At 37.4% G+C, this 16,590-nt stretch overlaps 1 protein-coding gene across 1 annotated transcript; it reads left to right on the plus strand.

Moving 5' to 3' along the window:
- Positions 1 to 1,331: 1,331 nt before the first annotated feature.
- On the plus strand, positions 1,332 to 7,351 carry LOC119776206 (OX-2 membrane glycoprotein-like). Its single transcript, XM_038274494.1, has 6 exons — positions 1,332 to 1,458; positions 4,751 to 5,089; positions 5,163 to 5,465; positions 6,491 to 6,529; positions 6,616 to 6,692; positions 6,781 to 7,351. Exons 1-6 carry the CDS (start codon positions 1,392 to 1,394, stop codon positions 6,799 to 6,801), a joined length of 846 nt encoding a protein of 281 aa, XP_038130422.1. The 5' UTR covers positions 1,332 to 1,391; the 3' UTR covers positions 6,802 to 7,351.
- The last annotated feature ends 9,239 nt before the right edge of the window (positions 7,352 to 16,590 follow it).

Here is a 16,590-nt window from a genome sequence, read left to right on the forward strand (position 1 = left end):
TAGATGATAAAATATAGTTTTATGCAAATAAAAATATTTATTATGATTGCAACAAAAATCCATTTCAATTATAAAGAATATTCCACGGACAAATCTATAAAGGTACCATAAAAGAAAACTATTCTATCTACAGGGTGGGAAACTAACAAAGAAAATACTGTACATTTTAAGATGTATTAAGACAAAGAATTAAAGTACAGTGTAGGAAACGCAATGGTTAGGAATAAAATACAGAACTTAGTGTACTGTGTAAAGAGCAATTTGTGCTTTTTCACTGTTGCTTTTTTTCTTTTTAGATTTTTTATTTTTATTTGTGAAATAAGTGTTGTCAGGATTTGGTTTAGGATAGTTGACCCAAAAGCAGAGGGTTAGGGTTAGAATTTTTTGTTGATTTAATGAAGAGAACTGAAACAAAGTCCAAAACGACAGGCAACAGAATCCAGAAATCCAAATGAAAACAAAGTCCAAAAACAAATGAGAAACCAGGAGTCCAAAAATTCAAAGATTAAAAAAAACATGAAAACACAAGTCAAACGTTACCAAAAACCTAGGAGTCATCAGGGAAAGAACTGTAACCTGGAGGATGGCTCTGAGAGACGAGTCGGAGGAAGACTGATGAGGTAAGACGAGTACCCAGCAAATATGAACTGAAGAGAGAGGGCTTTTAAAGGAGACAGAGACAAAGAGAGGGCTAATGAGAAGATTGGGAACAGGTGAGGACAGAGCAGAAACAAAACGGGAGCTAGGGAGAAAAGAGAACACAAGAGGGCAGCAGAGGGCAGCAGAGGGCAACAAATGAAAAAACCTGGAAGACTGACGATAGCTAGAAAATACAACAAAATAATAATTAAACCACTAAGTCTCTAAATCAAGGAGAAACATAAAACTAAACACTCAAAAGAAAACATAACAGAACCAAGACTGAAACAGTAACTAAGAATTAACTAGAGAACACAGCAAAATAAAAATTAAATCACTAACACTAGAAAACAATGAGCAAAGCAAAACTGAACACTAAAAAGAAAATATAACAGAACCAAGACTAGGACAGCAACTGAGAAAAAAAAAAAGAACACAATAAACTAATAATTAAACCATAAAAACCTGGAAACGAGGAGAAAAGCAAAACTGGATACTCAAAAGAAAAACATCACAGAAAACAGAAACCTAACAAGTGTATTGTTTCTTCAGTAGTTCATAATATTTAACTTTATTGTTTTGTGTAAGAGAGTTAGAAACTCTAAAGGTTAATATCTCTCTTCTGCGCTCAGCTGTGCCCCTCCCTCAAGTGTTAGACGGTTGGAAAGACCAGCAGGCAAGGGGTGGGGGGGGATCACTTCTTTCTCTCCATATCACTTCAGTTCAGTCATGAATTAAAAACCACCCTTAGGATGCCACATGAAGGAACTTTGTGGTTAATTCCCTTTCTTTTTACCTGTGGAGGAACGTTTCAGAGAGGTGAGTATACGCACTGCTTTTTACAGGATGTTTTTTCTCTTATCAAATTATTTATTCTAAAGGTGAAAAAATCCCCTAAATTAGTACGCCCATCCCTTTTGCTCATTGTCCTCTATATAAATCTGATTTAACAGCATATAAACGATCCTTATGTTAATTAGAAACAACTAGTGGTGAAATTTTTCTTTTTTTCTTATTATTTAACAAAAATACTGGCTTGTATTGTTTTCTTACACCCTGCATACTTTTTTTAGGTAAAAATCTATATATCTCTATATCTCTCTACACACACAAACATATTCATCTTGCTATATTTAGAGAGGACCATGTATTGAATCCCATCAACTTCGGTTGATTTTCATTTTAAATGCTTTCTTTGCCCTAACCCTGACATTAAAACTAAACCTAACAATTACTTGTGCTTGGTGTGATGGTGATATCATAAAAATGGTCATCACTTTGAGGACTAGAGAGGAACTCCATTTTGATCCTGAGAAAAAAAAGTAACATTTGTTGCTTAAGTAGAAGTATAGATACTGCAGTTTGAAAAACATTCTGGTAAAAGTATAACTATCAACTTTACCTGTTTACTCAAGTAAAAGTGAAAAAGTATGTGCTCCAAAAACTGCTTAAAGTATAAAAGTTTAAAGTAACCTTTTAAAAAAAAAAAAACAGCCAGATGCCACTACATGAATTGAAAGCTAAATTTTTAGACTGTTTTGAAAAATTCTTTGAGATAGGGCCAAGGATGAAGGAGGTCTTGTTGGTCTCCATCTCCTGATATGCTCTCGCCTGTGTCCGACCTTTCAGACATTTTAACATCTTTTTCTGAATCCTACATTGTAGCATGGCATAGACAATTCAAGTTTGCAGTTTGAAGAACACCTGCTTGCTTCTGATGATTTCCTTTAGCTAACCAATGAGTGTTTGCGTTATATGACTCATCCAATTACCCTAGTTTTCACTGGATGTGGATGGCGCCAATGATCTGCATTCGATGGCGCACATGACGTGAAATAAATATTTATAAACATTAAACCAGTGGTAACCAATTAAAAATCAGCGGGGTCCGAATAAAGAAAATCATCAACCAGTAAAGGTCTGGAGACATTTTTAATAATCTGTTAATTTAAACAGAATAGAAAGAAAATGTTTCGATTTTAAAATCTAAAGTGTTTTTTGAAGTAGAGAACAAGAATCTTTCAGTTTGGAATATAGAGAATTTGCTGATTCACATATTTTATAAAACACCTGAACTGACTGGCTTAATTAGAGTTGTGGGCTTTATGCTGCCCTGCAAGGCTTTAAACCTGGGTTTGAATGGAGACAAAGCCATGCTCAAGCACATATCAAGGTGCTCATTTTGAGCTTGGATCCATTTATTTTTGATTCTGTTCATGGTGGAGAATCCTGCTTCACAGCAACAGGTAGAGCCAAACATACAGTACTCTAAATGTGCAGCCTCCACTCTGGTCCGGCCAGGTCAAGATCCTCTACTGCAATCGCACCAAACAGGAAAAAGAACAGCGAGAAGACCCGGTTTGACAAATTAAAATATAGTAACAGCAGATCGGTAGTAACTACAAAGCAGAGTATAATTCTTATATATTTAAAAAAAAAAAAACGAACACTGTTTATTTAAAAGATTGGATGCAAACTATTGGTACTTCTACAGAGCAGAACGCAGATTTTTCATCTCCTTCAGAAACCATAATATGCTGGATGCTGATTGTTTTTTTTTAATATGTCATATAAAATTAAGCATTCATTTCTGCATGTTTTGCACCTATGGATATAATGATAATATCGCGCATGCTCTCCTCGAGCTCTGAGGATAAGTCGGAGCGCAGCAATACAAGAGGAACAGCGGAGGCTGTAGGCTTTGCTTTGCACATTAGGTCTGGAGAGCTGCGGGGCGGAGCGGAGACAGAGGATGTGGAATATTGGGGTCAGACAACATGTGGTAATTTATCAATGTTTTAAATCAAGTCTGGTCCGGATTAGCCAGCAGGTGCGTCCAGATCTGGACCGCAGTCCGCTAAGCCACGACCTCTGCATTAAACAGAAGCCAAGAGTAACGAGTAACTTTTGTTTTAAAAACGTAAGAATTAGAAAGTACAGATACTTGTGTAAACATGTAATGAGTAAAAGTTAGAAGTACTAAGAAAATAAGTATATATACCTAAAAGGTGTACTTAAGTACAGGAACAAAGTATTTGTACTTTTTTACTTAACACCTCTGGTTATTAGTTGTAAACTCGTCACACCGGGTTGGATTTGAGAGGCTAACCTGTGTTTTCTTCCTGCAAAGGTTCATGCCTTAGAGACGCTAGCTGTTCACTGCCGGTCCTTGTTTTTAATAAACTTTTTGAGATATCATACTCTCTGTCTGTCTGAAAACTGGGTTCTCTGTTTTGTTATTTTTACCTGCAAAACATTTGACAGCTTTGTGTGCTTTTGCTGTATTTACCATTTAAATGAAAAAAAAACCTATTACCCATTACCTTATCCTTACCCTACGTCAGATCTAATTTTTTTGTGGACCCAATATAATTAAAAGGGTAGATTCTTCAACTGTAGTGTACTTTGCAGGTATGATGGCCCTCTTGTTTCGCTGTAATAGCCAAAAAAGTCACATCTGCTTAATAGAAATTAAAACTTTCTTTTTGTTCTGCCTTGCAGCTCTCCTGAGCCGCCATCTAGATAGGGAAAACATAAATTGTTAGCTGCAGCTGTGAAATTGTGTTTGAGCAAACCTTGAAGAATGATTTATACTTGATTTATGTACAAGATCACTTCAGCCAATTATATCATAAAATAGCAACCTCACTGCTCACCGTGGGAATTTGCAACTATGTGGTCAAAAACAAGGTAGACAAATTAAATCTCCTGACAAGGAAGGTTTGCAAATATGAAATTCTAGAGACATGCCACTTGGATAACACGAAGTAGCTTTGAAAAATTTGAAAAAAGCTGTTTTCCGCTTCCTCCTGTAGTATGGTGACATAAGCTTGTGGTTTATGCTGTTCAAACATCCCTCCAGCCGGCCAGAATATTTGATACAACTAAAGAACCTGCTTTGCAGGTATTTTGTCCATATACTGTATCTCATTTGGAATGTATGTGCACCAGCTGTAACATAAACTTGGTGGTTTAAATTTTGCTAAGCATGGAGGTTTCTGAAATATTGTGGAATCTCTGCCAAAGAAAACAGAGAAAATCAAGGTGCATTAAAAGGATGGTGCACCATCTAAATAGAATAAACCAGATCTGTCCTCTTTATGTTCTGCAGATGTAACAGCTGTGGTTCAGACGCAGCAGACTGTTTTAGCAGCAGAGGGTGAAGATGCTCCTCTCAGCTGTCAGCTCCTGGAAACTAAAGATGTCCAGCAGGTCACCTGGCAGAAGGTATTTGGAAGCAAACAGAGAAATATCTGTTCCTACAGCGAGTATTTTGGTCAGACAGTGAATCCTGACTTTAAAGATAAAGTCCAGTTTACAGAAGCTGGACTGAAGAATTCCTCCATAGTTATCAGGAAGGTTACAGAGCAGGATGAAGGATGTTATCTCTGCTTGTTCAACATCTACCCTGATGGAGCTCTGAAAGGGAGAACCTGCCTGAATGTTTATGGTAAGAACCAGACTGTATTCCAGGATTAACTTCTATAATTAGATGTTGATCATAAAGTTTATTCTTCTCCCAGAGCTCCATGAACCCGTCCTTGATGTCAGCAGATCAAAGCCTCCTGCAGAGTCAGTTGTGTCCTGTTCAGCCACAGGTCGACCTGCTCCCACTGTAACACTGACTGTTCTACAGCAGAACCTCAGCTTCTCCCACTACAACAGCAGCAGTGTGACCCACAGCAACGGTACAGTCACCGTCACCACCACAGCTCTGCTGTCAGCTTTCAGCAGCACACAGGTTGGATGTTCAGTGTCAGTGCTCTCTGCTGCTCGCAGAGAGAAGCTGATCACCGTTCCTGGAGTTAAAGGAACATCTGGAGATGGTGAGGAATCCTCACATATTATATCTGGATTCAGTTCCCTTCATTGTACCACTAATTTTAGCCAGTTTCTTTGTCCCTGCTAAAGAAGAGCATCACAGGTTACTTTTCTCTCTGGAGTGTTAGTTTTCCACCATTTTGCATCTAGGCAAGTAACATTTAGCTAAATTTGTTGTCTTTCCTGTGCGCTTCAATGCAGAATGTAAACAGGAATTCTTGTTTATTTTTATCTATCTTTTTTCCGACCACCTCCAGATTTGTAGAGTGACCTGTCCCAAGCATACCTGTCAAATTTGGGATTTTAAAATATGGGAATTATACGTTATTCACTGCGAGCCATCCGCCTACCCCAGTCCAGCTCCAGTGTTCAATATATTTAAACACATGTGCACAAGAAATCTAAAATAAACACTAATAGCAGACCACAATAAGTTGATGAGATTTTGACTTCCTTTGCTAAAACCTGTGCTAAAGTTGGAAAATAAAGTGCATGGTTAAGTGCCCTTTACAGTGGTGAAGATGCACTATATGTTTACTTTTTTTCAGCCCCTGCCCTTCAAAAGGCCTGTGCACAGCACTGGTAGAATTCTTCTCTGAGTAGTGCTGTTCATTTTTAGCATTCTGGTTAAACAAGACAGCCAACAGGGTGATATTTTGAGCTGTCCCACCCTAGAACCCTTTCTAATAGACTGAAAAAAGCTCTGGCTTTAAACATTTCTAAACTTCTCCACAACTTTCTCCCTGACCTTATTATGTCCCTCTGTCTTTATGATGATATAGGTTTTTTTATTGTATTTAAAGTTTATTACTTTATCCAATAATTTATGTAAATCAATGTAATTCAAGTAACATAAAGCAATATGTTTTTGCTTTATGTTTTCTTTTTTTGTAAAGATGACTTAATACAAATGCATGCCACATTTTGTCAAATTCAGATTTACCATCATGCACAATTTTGTGTCGGTCTGTCAGGAAGTTGTTGATGTATTGTAAGAAAATGTACAATAAACAATCAAATCTCTTATCAGATCTGGATAAACAACCTGGATCAGATGGCAGAGGTTGGAGTAAGTTCACGTTCAGATTCTGATGTTGAGTTTTCAGGGTTTTTTTCCTTATTGATGTTAAAACACATTTAATTTTTTCCCTAAAGGATGGCCTGTGATTGCTGCTCTAATGGTTACCTTGTTTTGTTTTGCCGTGATGATTGGAATAGGACTTCAAAAAAAGGTATTTCTTTCATTTAATGATAACCTAATGATTTACTTTATCACTGTCTCAAATATTTCTTTGATGGCTGCTTCCGAATTGTTCACAGGGAGAAGAATCTCCAGGATGACCCAGAGATTGTACTTATCAGTTCCATTCATATAAATGTATTTCATCTTTTACATTCACGTCTAAGGGGACATAACTTTTTGCGCAATACATTTTAGAGTGTAGTTTCTCCTGTTTAAGTCCCTTCATTTTCTACTGACATATTTTTGTTTGGTTGGTTGTTTAAATTATTATTATTATTTTTTAAGCCAGACAACTCATCAGTGTACAACTACAAAGGACCTAAAAGACGAAGGCATGAAAGACATAGAAAACAGCGAGTCCCAGTCAACATCTTGACATCTGTTGGCTTATTAACAGTAAAAAAGCAAAGTGTGGTCGGATGTATAAGGCAGCTTAACTTAAACAACACTGGCTTAAAGCTGCCAACCATTCTTTTAACTGTGCTGCTAGACATTTCTATAATTGCCTACTGAATTTTTACACGTTGCTGTCAGATTTTTTTCATTCTTACTTATCTTTTAAACATTTTTCCACTTTTGGTTGTATATACTTTTTACTCATGTGTTTTGTACTTATTTTACTGAAAAATATAGAATAAACAGTAGATTGCTTCACAGTTTTTCTGGCATATTTTTTAAAGTTCAGAACAGAACTGTGGCGGAGAACACCAGCGCCGGAACAGGCTACAATACAGCAGGTAAGTAACGGCATAACAAGGTGGCATCTGTTTACATAAAAGCATAATACAAGAACATAATAGCAGGTGGTAGTAGTGGAATACGTCCTTGAGTTAGAGCGTCAACAACAGAAAAGCTTATTAACCCCACCTGCTCATAATTATGGGTTATCATGGAAACCATAAGATAAGGTCTTCCTTTCTTTCTTATCAAAATAAAATCAAGGTCTCTGCATGTGCCAAACAAGTCTTTTCAGTTCTACTAAGGGTACATTCACACTGCAGGCCTTAAAGGAATAGTACACCCAAAACATGATTAGCCTTCATTTTCTACTCACCTCCATGCTGAACAACACTCTGGAGTACTTTTTTGATATCTCAAATGCATCTGGAGATCTGGGAAGCTTCTTGCTGTCTGCTGACATTCAAATAATGGAGGTCCATGGCGCCCGAGACAGAAAGGTCCATAAAAGTCCACAAAAACGTGTCAATATTCCTCCATACTGCTCGTCCAATGTAATCCAAGTGTCCTGAGTGGGTAGCATCCAGAATTTACTCGAAACGAAGTCATTTATAATGTTTTTAGAGCATAAACAGTAGTGTATAGGATTTCCTAATAGCGCCCCCATGCGCGCTCACGATTCTACGGAAGCCGGCAGACCAAACCGGAAGAAGGTGCGCATTCAGCGTCTGGTCTGCCGATAATGCAAGCGTAGAAGAAGAAATGTGCTGTTTACCTGTGCAAAGAAAGAAACAACGAAAGAAGAATGTCTGAGGACTTCAGTGTTGAGGAAGAGCATGAGTTCTTTGCCGAGCTGAATGCGCTGGTTTGGTCTGCCGGCTTCCGTAGAATCGTGAGCGCGCATGGGGGCGCTATTAGGAAATCCTATACACTACTGTTTAGGCTCTAAAACGTTCTAAATGACTTCGTTTCGAGTAAATTCTGGATGCTACCCACTCAGGACACTTGGATTACATTGGACGAGCAGTATGGAGGAATATTGACAAGTTTTTGTGGACTTTTGTGGACCTTTCTGTCTCGGGCGCCATAGACCTCCATTATTTGAATGTCAGCAGACAGCAAGAAGCCTCCCAGATCTCCAGATGCATTTGAGATATCAAAAAAGTACTCCAGAGTGTTGTTCAGCATGGGGGTGAGTAGAAAATGAAGGCTAATCATGTTTTGGGTGTACTATTCCTTTAATGCTCAATTCTGCCTTTTTTGTGAAATCCGATTTTATTTTTTTGCGTTGTCGTTCACATTTCCAATTATATGCAACTTTTATGTGATATCCTGTGTGGACTGTATTCATACAACACTAGTGTCCCGCATGCGCAGTTGAGGATGCAAATGAGCTATGTATTTACTGAAGTAAACATGGATGGTAGAGCTGGAGCGTATCTAGCGATCTTTACTAACCTTAAAAACTCAATCTTTTCAAGATTGTTTAAAAAAAAAGACTGCTCTTCTCATTATCGTCCACCATGGTTGTTATTTTTCTTTCCACTTCTACATAGCAAGACCCAGAATAGAGACCTTTGTTGAGTATTAATGATGTTCAGGTCAAATAAATGCGACCTGGCTGTTCAGACACAGATGCATTGTGAACGTAGGCTTGCAAGGATGCAGTGGTAAAAGGATGTTCGGGTAGGTGGGAGAGGAGGCAACCACATGACCGGACAAGTAGACAAAGCAACTTGAGATCTACAGAAAGAAAAGGGTTAGGGCCTGGCACTACCCAAGAGACAAGAGCAGTAATGTTCGTAGGCCAGATCTAGTCCCAAACAAGCTAAGGTTAACATGCACTCCTTTATCCTTTACTTTTACTTCTGTTTCTGTTTTTGCTTCTTCAACAATGTAATGGGAGGGCGCAATGCCCTGAGCGCCTTGTGGGATGGCCTTCATAGAGGTTATTTTTTCATAACATGAAAAAAAAGACTTAATTTGCATTAAGTAAACTTATAAATTTGTTCATACACATTTCCCACTTGCCAAAAAATGTGGTTAAACCCGCAAACAATTGGGCTTTAGTGGCAGTTAGAATAGCTCACCAAACCGAGTCAGCCCACATCAAATGATTCAGGAAAGTGTCACAGGTTAAAATCTTAAAATAGCTCAGCTTTGCTCGGAAAATAGTGGGAACACAAGACTTATGTCTACCCAATAAGTTATTTGATGCCTTTTGGCGCTAAGTGGATACATCACAACATAGCTCCAGTCGTGTCTGACATAAGCCAAAAAAAAAACTCTGCTTGCATTCAGTAAATATGGCAAAGTATTGTAAGATAGAAAATAGTACAGACAAAATACCCAAACAATAATGCATTCTAATTATGCCCTGGCTCTTTCTATGTTGTACTTTATTGTTTACTTTCCTGATTTCTGTCACACTGATGACATTATCAACACTAACCCGGCGTGATGTCGTCACCAGACATGCAGTGGTGGGGGAACAGAGGCCATGCGGCTTGCCTGAGGGGCATCACACCAGGCTTTCTTGCCAAAGGGGAAAGAGGCCAAAGACTGAAAGATAAACTATAAGGCAACTTTATAGTGTGGTATTTGGATACTAATTTTAAACTTTTAGCAGCTGTCTGTTCTCCTCTGTTACAGCCTGCCTCTAGTTTGTTGACACTGACATGTTTGGGGTTGTTTTGAGTCTTTTGATTCTCTTTTGAATGTTAGTTCTCTCTTATGTTTACCTTTTTTATATGTCTCTAGTCCATTTCTCTTGCTTGTTTTCTAGTGTTATTAGTTGGTTTTGACTTTACATTAGTTGGTGATTATTCCTGTTTTCTTACTGTAGATAGTTTATCCCATGTGTGTTTCACCGTTTAACCCTGTCTAAACCTTTCTCCCTCAGTCAAAGCTTTGTTAATCACTTGATTCATTTCACCTTTGTGTGTCCCTTATTACCTGCACCTGGTTTCCCTTCTATTTAACCTGCTATTGCGCTTTGATGCTTTGCGTTGTTTCTCAGGGTGACAGTCAACTTGCAGTTCATATGTTTAATGTTTACCTGCCTGCTCAACCCCTTGTAAATTCCTTTGGTTAATAAATTTCAAGAATTATTATCATGCTGGTTTTGTTTTCTAGATATTGGTCCATACACCCACAACCACACCCTGACGGACACAATATTGTCATTGTTGTAACTGTTACTAAAGAGGTAAAATCCCTGTTAATGTTCTTGTGTTTATGAGCTGTGCATGAACTGTGCTCACTCTGTGTTATCGCCAGCTTCAAACATTCAGTGCATTATATTTTCAGTTTGTTCCCGAAACATAATTGTTTTACAAGCATTTTTCAGAGCTTGGATATTGTTTCCCTTTAAATTAAGGTCAGCTATCAGAGGGCATGGTTTTACTAACAGCTACTCTTTCAAGTCGTAGTCATTTTTGTAACACAAATTTAGCAAGAGAAAATTATTCATAGAATTTGTTAAGAAAAAAATCTGGGGTTAGATTTTTATGCTGTATTGCAGAGCCCTACCAGAAATATTTATAATACAATATCAATGTGTCTTATTGGTCAAAAATATATTTTTGTAGATTGGCTGGCAGTTGAATGGCTTCATTAAGTAATAACTTTTTGTCATATAAACATTAGTGATGTGGAAAAAATAGTTGCACATTTATTGTTTCACAACACAGTTTGGCCAAGAAAAGTCTAATAAATAAGTTATGTTCTTCTCCATAAACTCCTTAAGTTACACATCCTAAATCTAACAGATAAGCTTAGTGTGCTGCTGCACTTTACAGCCCACCCCCTTAACAATAGACGTCATTTAGACTTTTGTTTTAAGGCTAAATCTGGTCTGTCCGTCTGTCTTGATTTAGTCCAGAAAGAGTTGTTTAGAAAATTGGGCTTGTTTGGTTGGTCTGATTTTGTCCCGCTTTAGTGTTGAGGTGAACCTACCTATTTCTAGCCAGTATCACTCCACCTCCCATAGAAACTCCCACTTCCTTCCACCAGGGAGGTGATCTTTTTCTTCTTTTTTTTATCTTAGAAATGTATGTAGATGTAAATTTTGCATAAGCTTTCAAACATAGTGATTAAAGCTCAGTCTTCCACATTTTTCTTTTCTCATATAATTATAAAGGCATGAAACTACTCTGATTTTCAATTTAACTAAGCAGGCCTTGTGAAAACAGGAGGGAAGTACAGGATGACAAATGTGGAGATCAAAACTTGTGATGAACCAAAGTTGGTACATTAGGACTTAAGCTCAAAAGCTGCATATCTGACATATGTGAGTGGAGGACTACAAAAATGATTCTGATTTTTACCATATATATATATATATATATATATATATATATATATATATATATATATATATATATATATATATATATGTGTGTGTGTGCATTTTTCTTAGGAACACCAAGCTAATCAAAACTAGTTGATTATTGCAGCAATTTTATGACCCTTTAGCTTTTTTACATTTTATCCCATTACAATCACTAACTTTAATGCTCATTCAGTTTTTAGATGATAAACCAACACAAAATAGTAAGTAATTGTGTGTCAGAAGAGGACTGTTATTTGTTTTCCAAATTTCGAGCTGCAAAGTGTGTCTTACATTTATTTCCAGAACCCTGCTGAGGATGTAGAGCTGATCAGCTGAGCAGTGCTGCAGAGTGCAAAAGCTTAGTTTATTCCAGAACTAAGCTTTTGCACGTCACAGTTTGATGATTTTGTTGATGGTGTTGCTAGTTTTCGGCACATTGCCTTAGACAACACAGCCCCTTTGAAAAAGAAAAATGTTAAAAATGGAAACCTTGCTCCTTGGTTTAATCCAGAGCTGCACACTTTGAAGCAAAATGCTAGGAAACTGGAGAGAAACTCGTGCTCCACAGGCCTACGGGAATCCTGCTTAGTCTGGAAAAATTGTTAACCGCTGTATAAGAGGACCCTTTGTAAAGCAAGAGTGGCATATTTCTCCTCATTGATAGAGGAGAATAAGAATAATCCTAGATTTCTTTTTAATACAGTTGCCAAACTCACCCAGAGCCATAGCTCTGTTGAACCATCCATCCCACCTGCTCTAAGCAGTAATGATTTTATGGGATTCTTTATGAATAAGATCATTATTACTCCTTTAACAATGATTGGCTTTTTGAAGAGTTTCAGTCTGGCTATAGAGCTCATCATAGCACTGAAACAGCTCTGGTGAAAGTCACTAATGATATTCTCATGGCCTCAGATAATGGACTCGTATCTGTACTTGTCCTGTTAGATCTCAGTGCTGCATTTGATACAGCTGATCATAATATTCTTTTAGAAAGACTTGAATATTTTGTTGGAATTAAATGAACAGCTCTAGACTGGTTTAAATCTTATCTATCTGATCGATTTCAGTTTGTTCACGTTAATGACAGATCTTCCACATGCTCAAGGGTTACCTGTGGAGTACCACAGGGATCAGTGCTAGGACCAATTCTCTTTACTACATATGTGCTCCAAATTTGTAGAATTATTAGACAGCATGGGATTATTTTCCACATTTATGCTGATGATACTCAGCTATATCTGTATATAAATCCAGATTTATAGATTACAGGCATGTCTAGAAGAAAATAAAAACCTGGATGACTCTTAACTTTCTGCTCCTGAATGCAGACAAAACAGAAGTTATAGTCTTTGGACCAGAGTCTCTGAAAAAGAAGCTGATTAGCCAGTCACTTCATTTGGATGGGATTAAACTGATTTCAGATAATAAAGTTAAAAATCTTGGTGTTATTTTTGACAAAGATCTGTCATTTAAATCCCATATTAAAGAGGTTTCTTGAATTTTCTTTCATCTATTGCAAAAATTAGAAATATCATGTCCAGGGTTGATGCTGAGAAACTAGTCCAAGCATTTGTTGCTTAAAGGCTGGACTATTGTAATTCTTTACTATCAGGAAGTCCATAAACTGTAGTTAAAATCCAAGATCCAAAATGCTGCAGCCAGATTTCTGATCAAAATGAAAAAGAGAGATCATATCTCTCCTATCATGGCTTATCTTCATTGGCTTCCTGTTAAATCAAAAATAGAATTTAAAATCCTCTTTCTCACATATAGTCTTAAATGCCCAAGCTGCATATCAGAGATCTGATTGTTCCTTATGTCCCTAACAGAGCACTTCACGCTCAATCTGCAGGTTTACTAGTGGTTCCTAGAACTTGTAAAAGTAAAATGGGAGGCCAATCTTTTAGTTATCAGGCTCCTCTCCTGTGGAACCAACTACCAGTTTTAGTTCAGAAGGTAGACACCCTGTATACGTTTAAGGGTAAGGCTTAAAACTTTCCTTTTGTCAGGATCCGGGACTTTGCCCACCAGAGGGCGCAGTGGATCCAAGCCTAGGGAGTTTGGACTCAGCTTGATCAGCTGTTTGTTGTTCTGCTGATTAGGAAGCTCCCTATATAAGCTACATGTGATTTTCTCTCTGTGCTGGATCGTTTGTTTTACCTGTGCCATCATGCCTGTCTGAGCCTTGATCCTGTAAGATTCCTCCGTGTTCCAATAAATGTTGGACTTTTATTCCTCTCTCTGTGTCTATGAGTCTGCATATGGGCTAGAGAAACCAACGCATCATGACACCTTTAGGATAAAGCTTATAGTTAGAGTGGCTCAGGTTATCCTGAACTATCTCTATAGTTCTGCTTCTATAGGCTTAGACTGCTGGAGGACATAGGGACCCCCATTTCATCATTCTGCTTCATTCTATCTATATTCTCCAAATCGGCAGAATCTTTTAGTTCAGTCTCTAATGTTATGCTCTCTCTGCTTTTTCCCATTGTAGCTTCGCCTCATCTCTTCCTTTTGGGCCGTGACACCATCCTGTAGAGAAATATCAGCTGTGCTGCTTCTATCAGCATGGATGTTGGGGATCGGCCTGTTTTTCAGTGTCGTCCTCTTTCTCTGACTGTGACTGGCTCGATGTGCTCTCTTCATCCTCTGACATGGGAGCTGGCTCGTAGCTTGACTGCCTGGCAGTGTGTTTCCTGGGCGGGGCCGCCTTTTACAGTTCCTTTCTGTATCTCTGCTTCTGTCTCCTTGAACCGCAGTCTGCCTCGGCAGATGGCCGCTCAAACTGAGCCTAGGTCTGCTGAATTTTTCTTCCTGCTTCTTCTCGCTACAAGCATGCTTAGTGTGAGGGGTTGCCTTCGAGTCAATTAGTTGATGCAATGAACTGATTTTCCTTAGAAAACTTTGAATCAATTTGACCGGAGGATTTGGTGAACTGTAAAGTGCCTTGAGATGATATGTGTTGTCATATAAATAAACTGAATGCACTGAACTGAATTGACGATGACAGAGCATTCTAGAGCTCAGGCAGGAGCACCATGAAAAATGGAGCAATAAAGCCAGCAGAGAGAGACAATAAGCGGATATCATGGGGCACCATCTGCTGGACACAACACAAAATCACAGACTGAATGAAAAACAGCAATTGAATGTATGTTAGTGAGATTTTGGTGTTCTAGTTTGAATCTTTGTAGGAATATTACACAATCTTTTCCAACTTGGCCCAAATCTAAAATGGAGGCACTATAACTTGTTTTTTTAGCATAAATCGCAAAGCTTCTCTATTGTTTAAGTTTACTTTGATTGCACATTGTGTTATTATGTTTCTTACTCTTATTTATAAAATAATTATAAAAAATTCAAAGTAGACATTTCCATGCAATGACACTGATACTTTTGAGTTTTGCTTTTGATTCCACAGCTTTATGCTGTAAGGTTATCCGCAGTATTTTGATTTTGCACTCCACCCCCATGACTTCTGCAAAACATTTGTTATTGTAGTAATTTAAGGATGCTTATCTTTCAAGCTCACATTTATTCTTTAGAGTGTTGCCTTTCAAAGTTGTTGTCTTAACCTTGATATTTAAGTTTTGCTTTGATTGCACATTTTTATTTTGATTTTGCGCTTCCACTCGACATCCTCAGGTCATTTTGATTTGTTTTGTTATATATATATTCTCAGGCTACTCATCTTTCAAGTTAACATTCTCTCTTCTTGGCTGCTTTTCAAAGTTGTCTTCTGAATCTTTTTATTTTGCAACCATCATATTTGCACACAATTTTAATTCTATCCCTCAAACTTATATTTGTCCTTCTGGATTTTGCCTTTAAAAAGTTTTGTCTGAATATTATAAATAAAAAATGAATAATTATTGAATAACTGTGGAGTTCCTTTTTGGGAAGTAAAACCTCAGCGGGGTGGTGTTGATGGGGAGGGAAGCTGCATTCTCGCCCTGGGGATGAATACGGTTAACTTTCACTGGGCTGTAATTATTTGAATCGGTTGTAAAACATGCAGGGCAGTGTGCTTTAAGGACTAAATTTACAAAAAAAAAACATATGTGTCTTTGTTTAAGAAACAATTAAAATAGAAACCTCTTTTCATAAATATTGACTGGTTTTCATTAATTTGGAAACACACCGTGATGCCATATGCAGCTAATCTCTGTTTAATCTTCCTAATTTTTAAGTGTGGAGAATCTCCTCTGAAAGGTAAGAAATATATTTATGCTTTTTAATGCAGTAACTGTCATGCCAATGACAATTAATAAAATCAAAAAACTTTATTATCAAAAAAATAAATATGATTCCCTGAGGTGTGAATTTCCATCAAAAGCTTTGTTAAGTATTAAGATAGCTGTACTTGATTTAAAATAAAGCTGGCATAGTGCCAAGAATGCTAGTCAGCTTTAATTGTGGAGTGTAGATTAAAATGTAACAGAAGTACATTTCAAAAAACGCTCTAACATTTATTTTATTGCAGCTACTTTTTACATAGGAATATCAGGGCAGTTTTAGCTCTACTAGCTTTGTTGTTCTGTCGATATTATCTATCTGTTGAATTTACCTCATACAAGAAAAAAAGGAGAAGAAGACTACAGCAAACCTGAATCTACTTCTCTTTTCACATTTTGCAAAAAAAATATAGAACAGGAATGTTCTGTTTGTAACATGACGATCTATGTGAAGTGCAAAGAGTGTGAATACAAAAATAAAACAAAAATGTCTTGGTTACACTGAATAAATAACATTAAGCAGAAAAAATGTTCAGGGAAGTGGTTTGTTACTGCAGAGTATTGTACAGTGAATTCAAATTGCACAGTTTTTGGTGCCGCATGAATTGGTTTAAAGAATTCTAAAACCGGGCTGCACA

The sequence above is a fragment of the Cyprinodon tularosa genome, unplaced genomic scaffold, assembly GCF_016077235.1.
Source record: "Cyprinodon tularosa strain WSP-4 unplaced genomic scaffold, ASM1607723v1 ctg919, whole genome shotgun sequence".
Taxonomy (NCBI): Eukaryota; Metazoa; Chordata; class Actinopteri; order Cyprinodontiformes; family Cyprinodontidae; genus Cyprinodon; species Cyprinodon tularosa.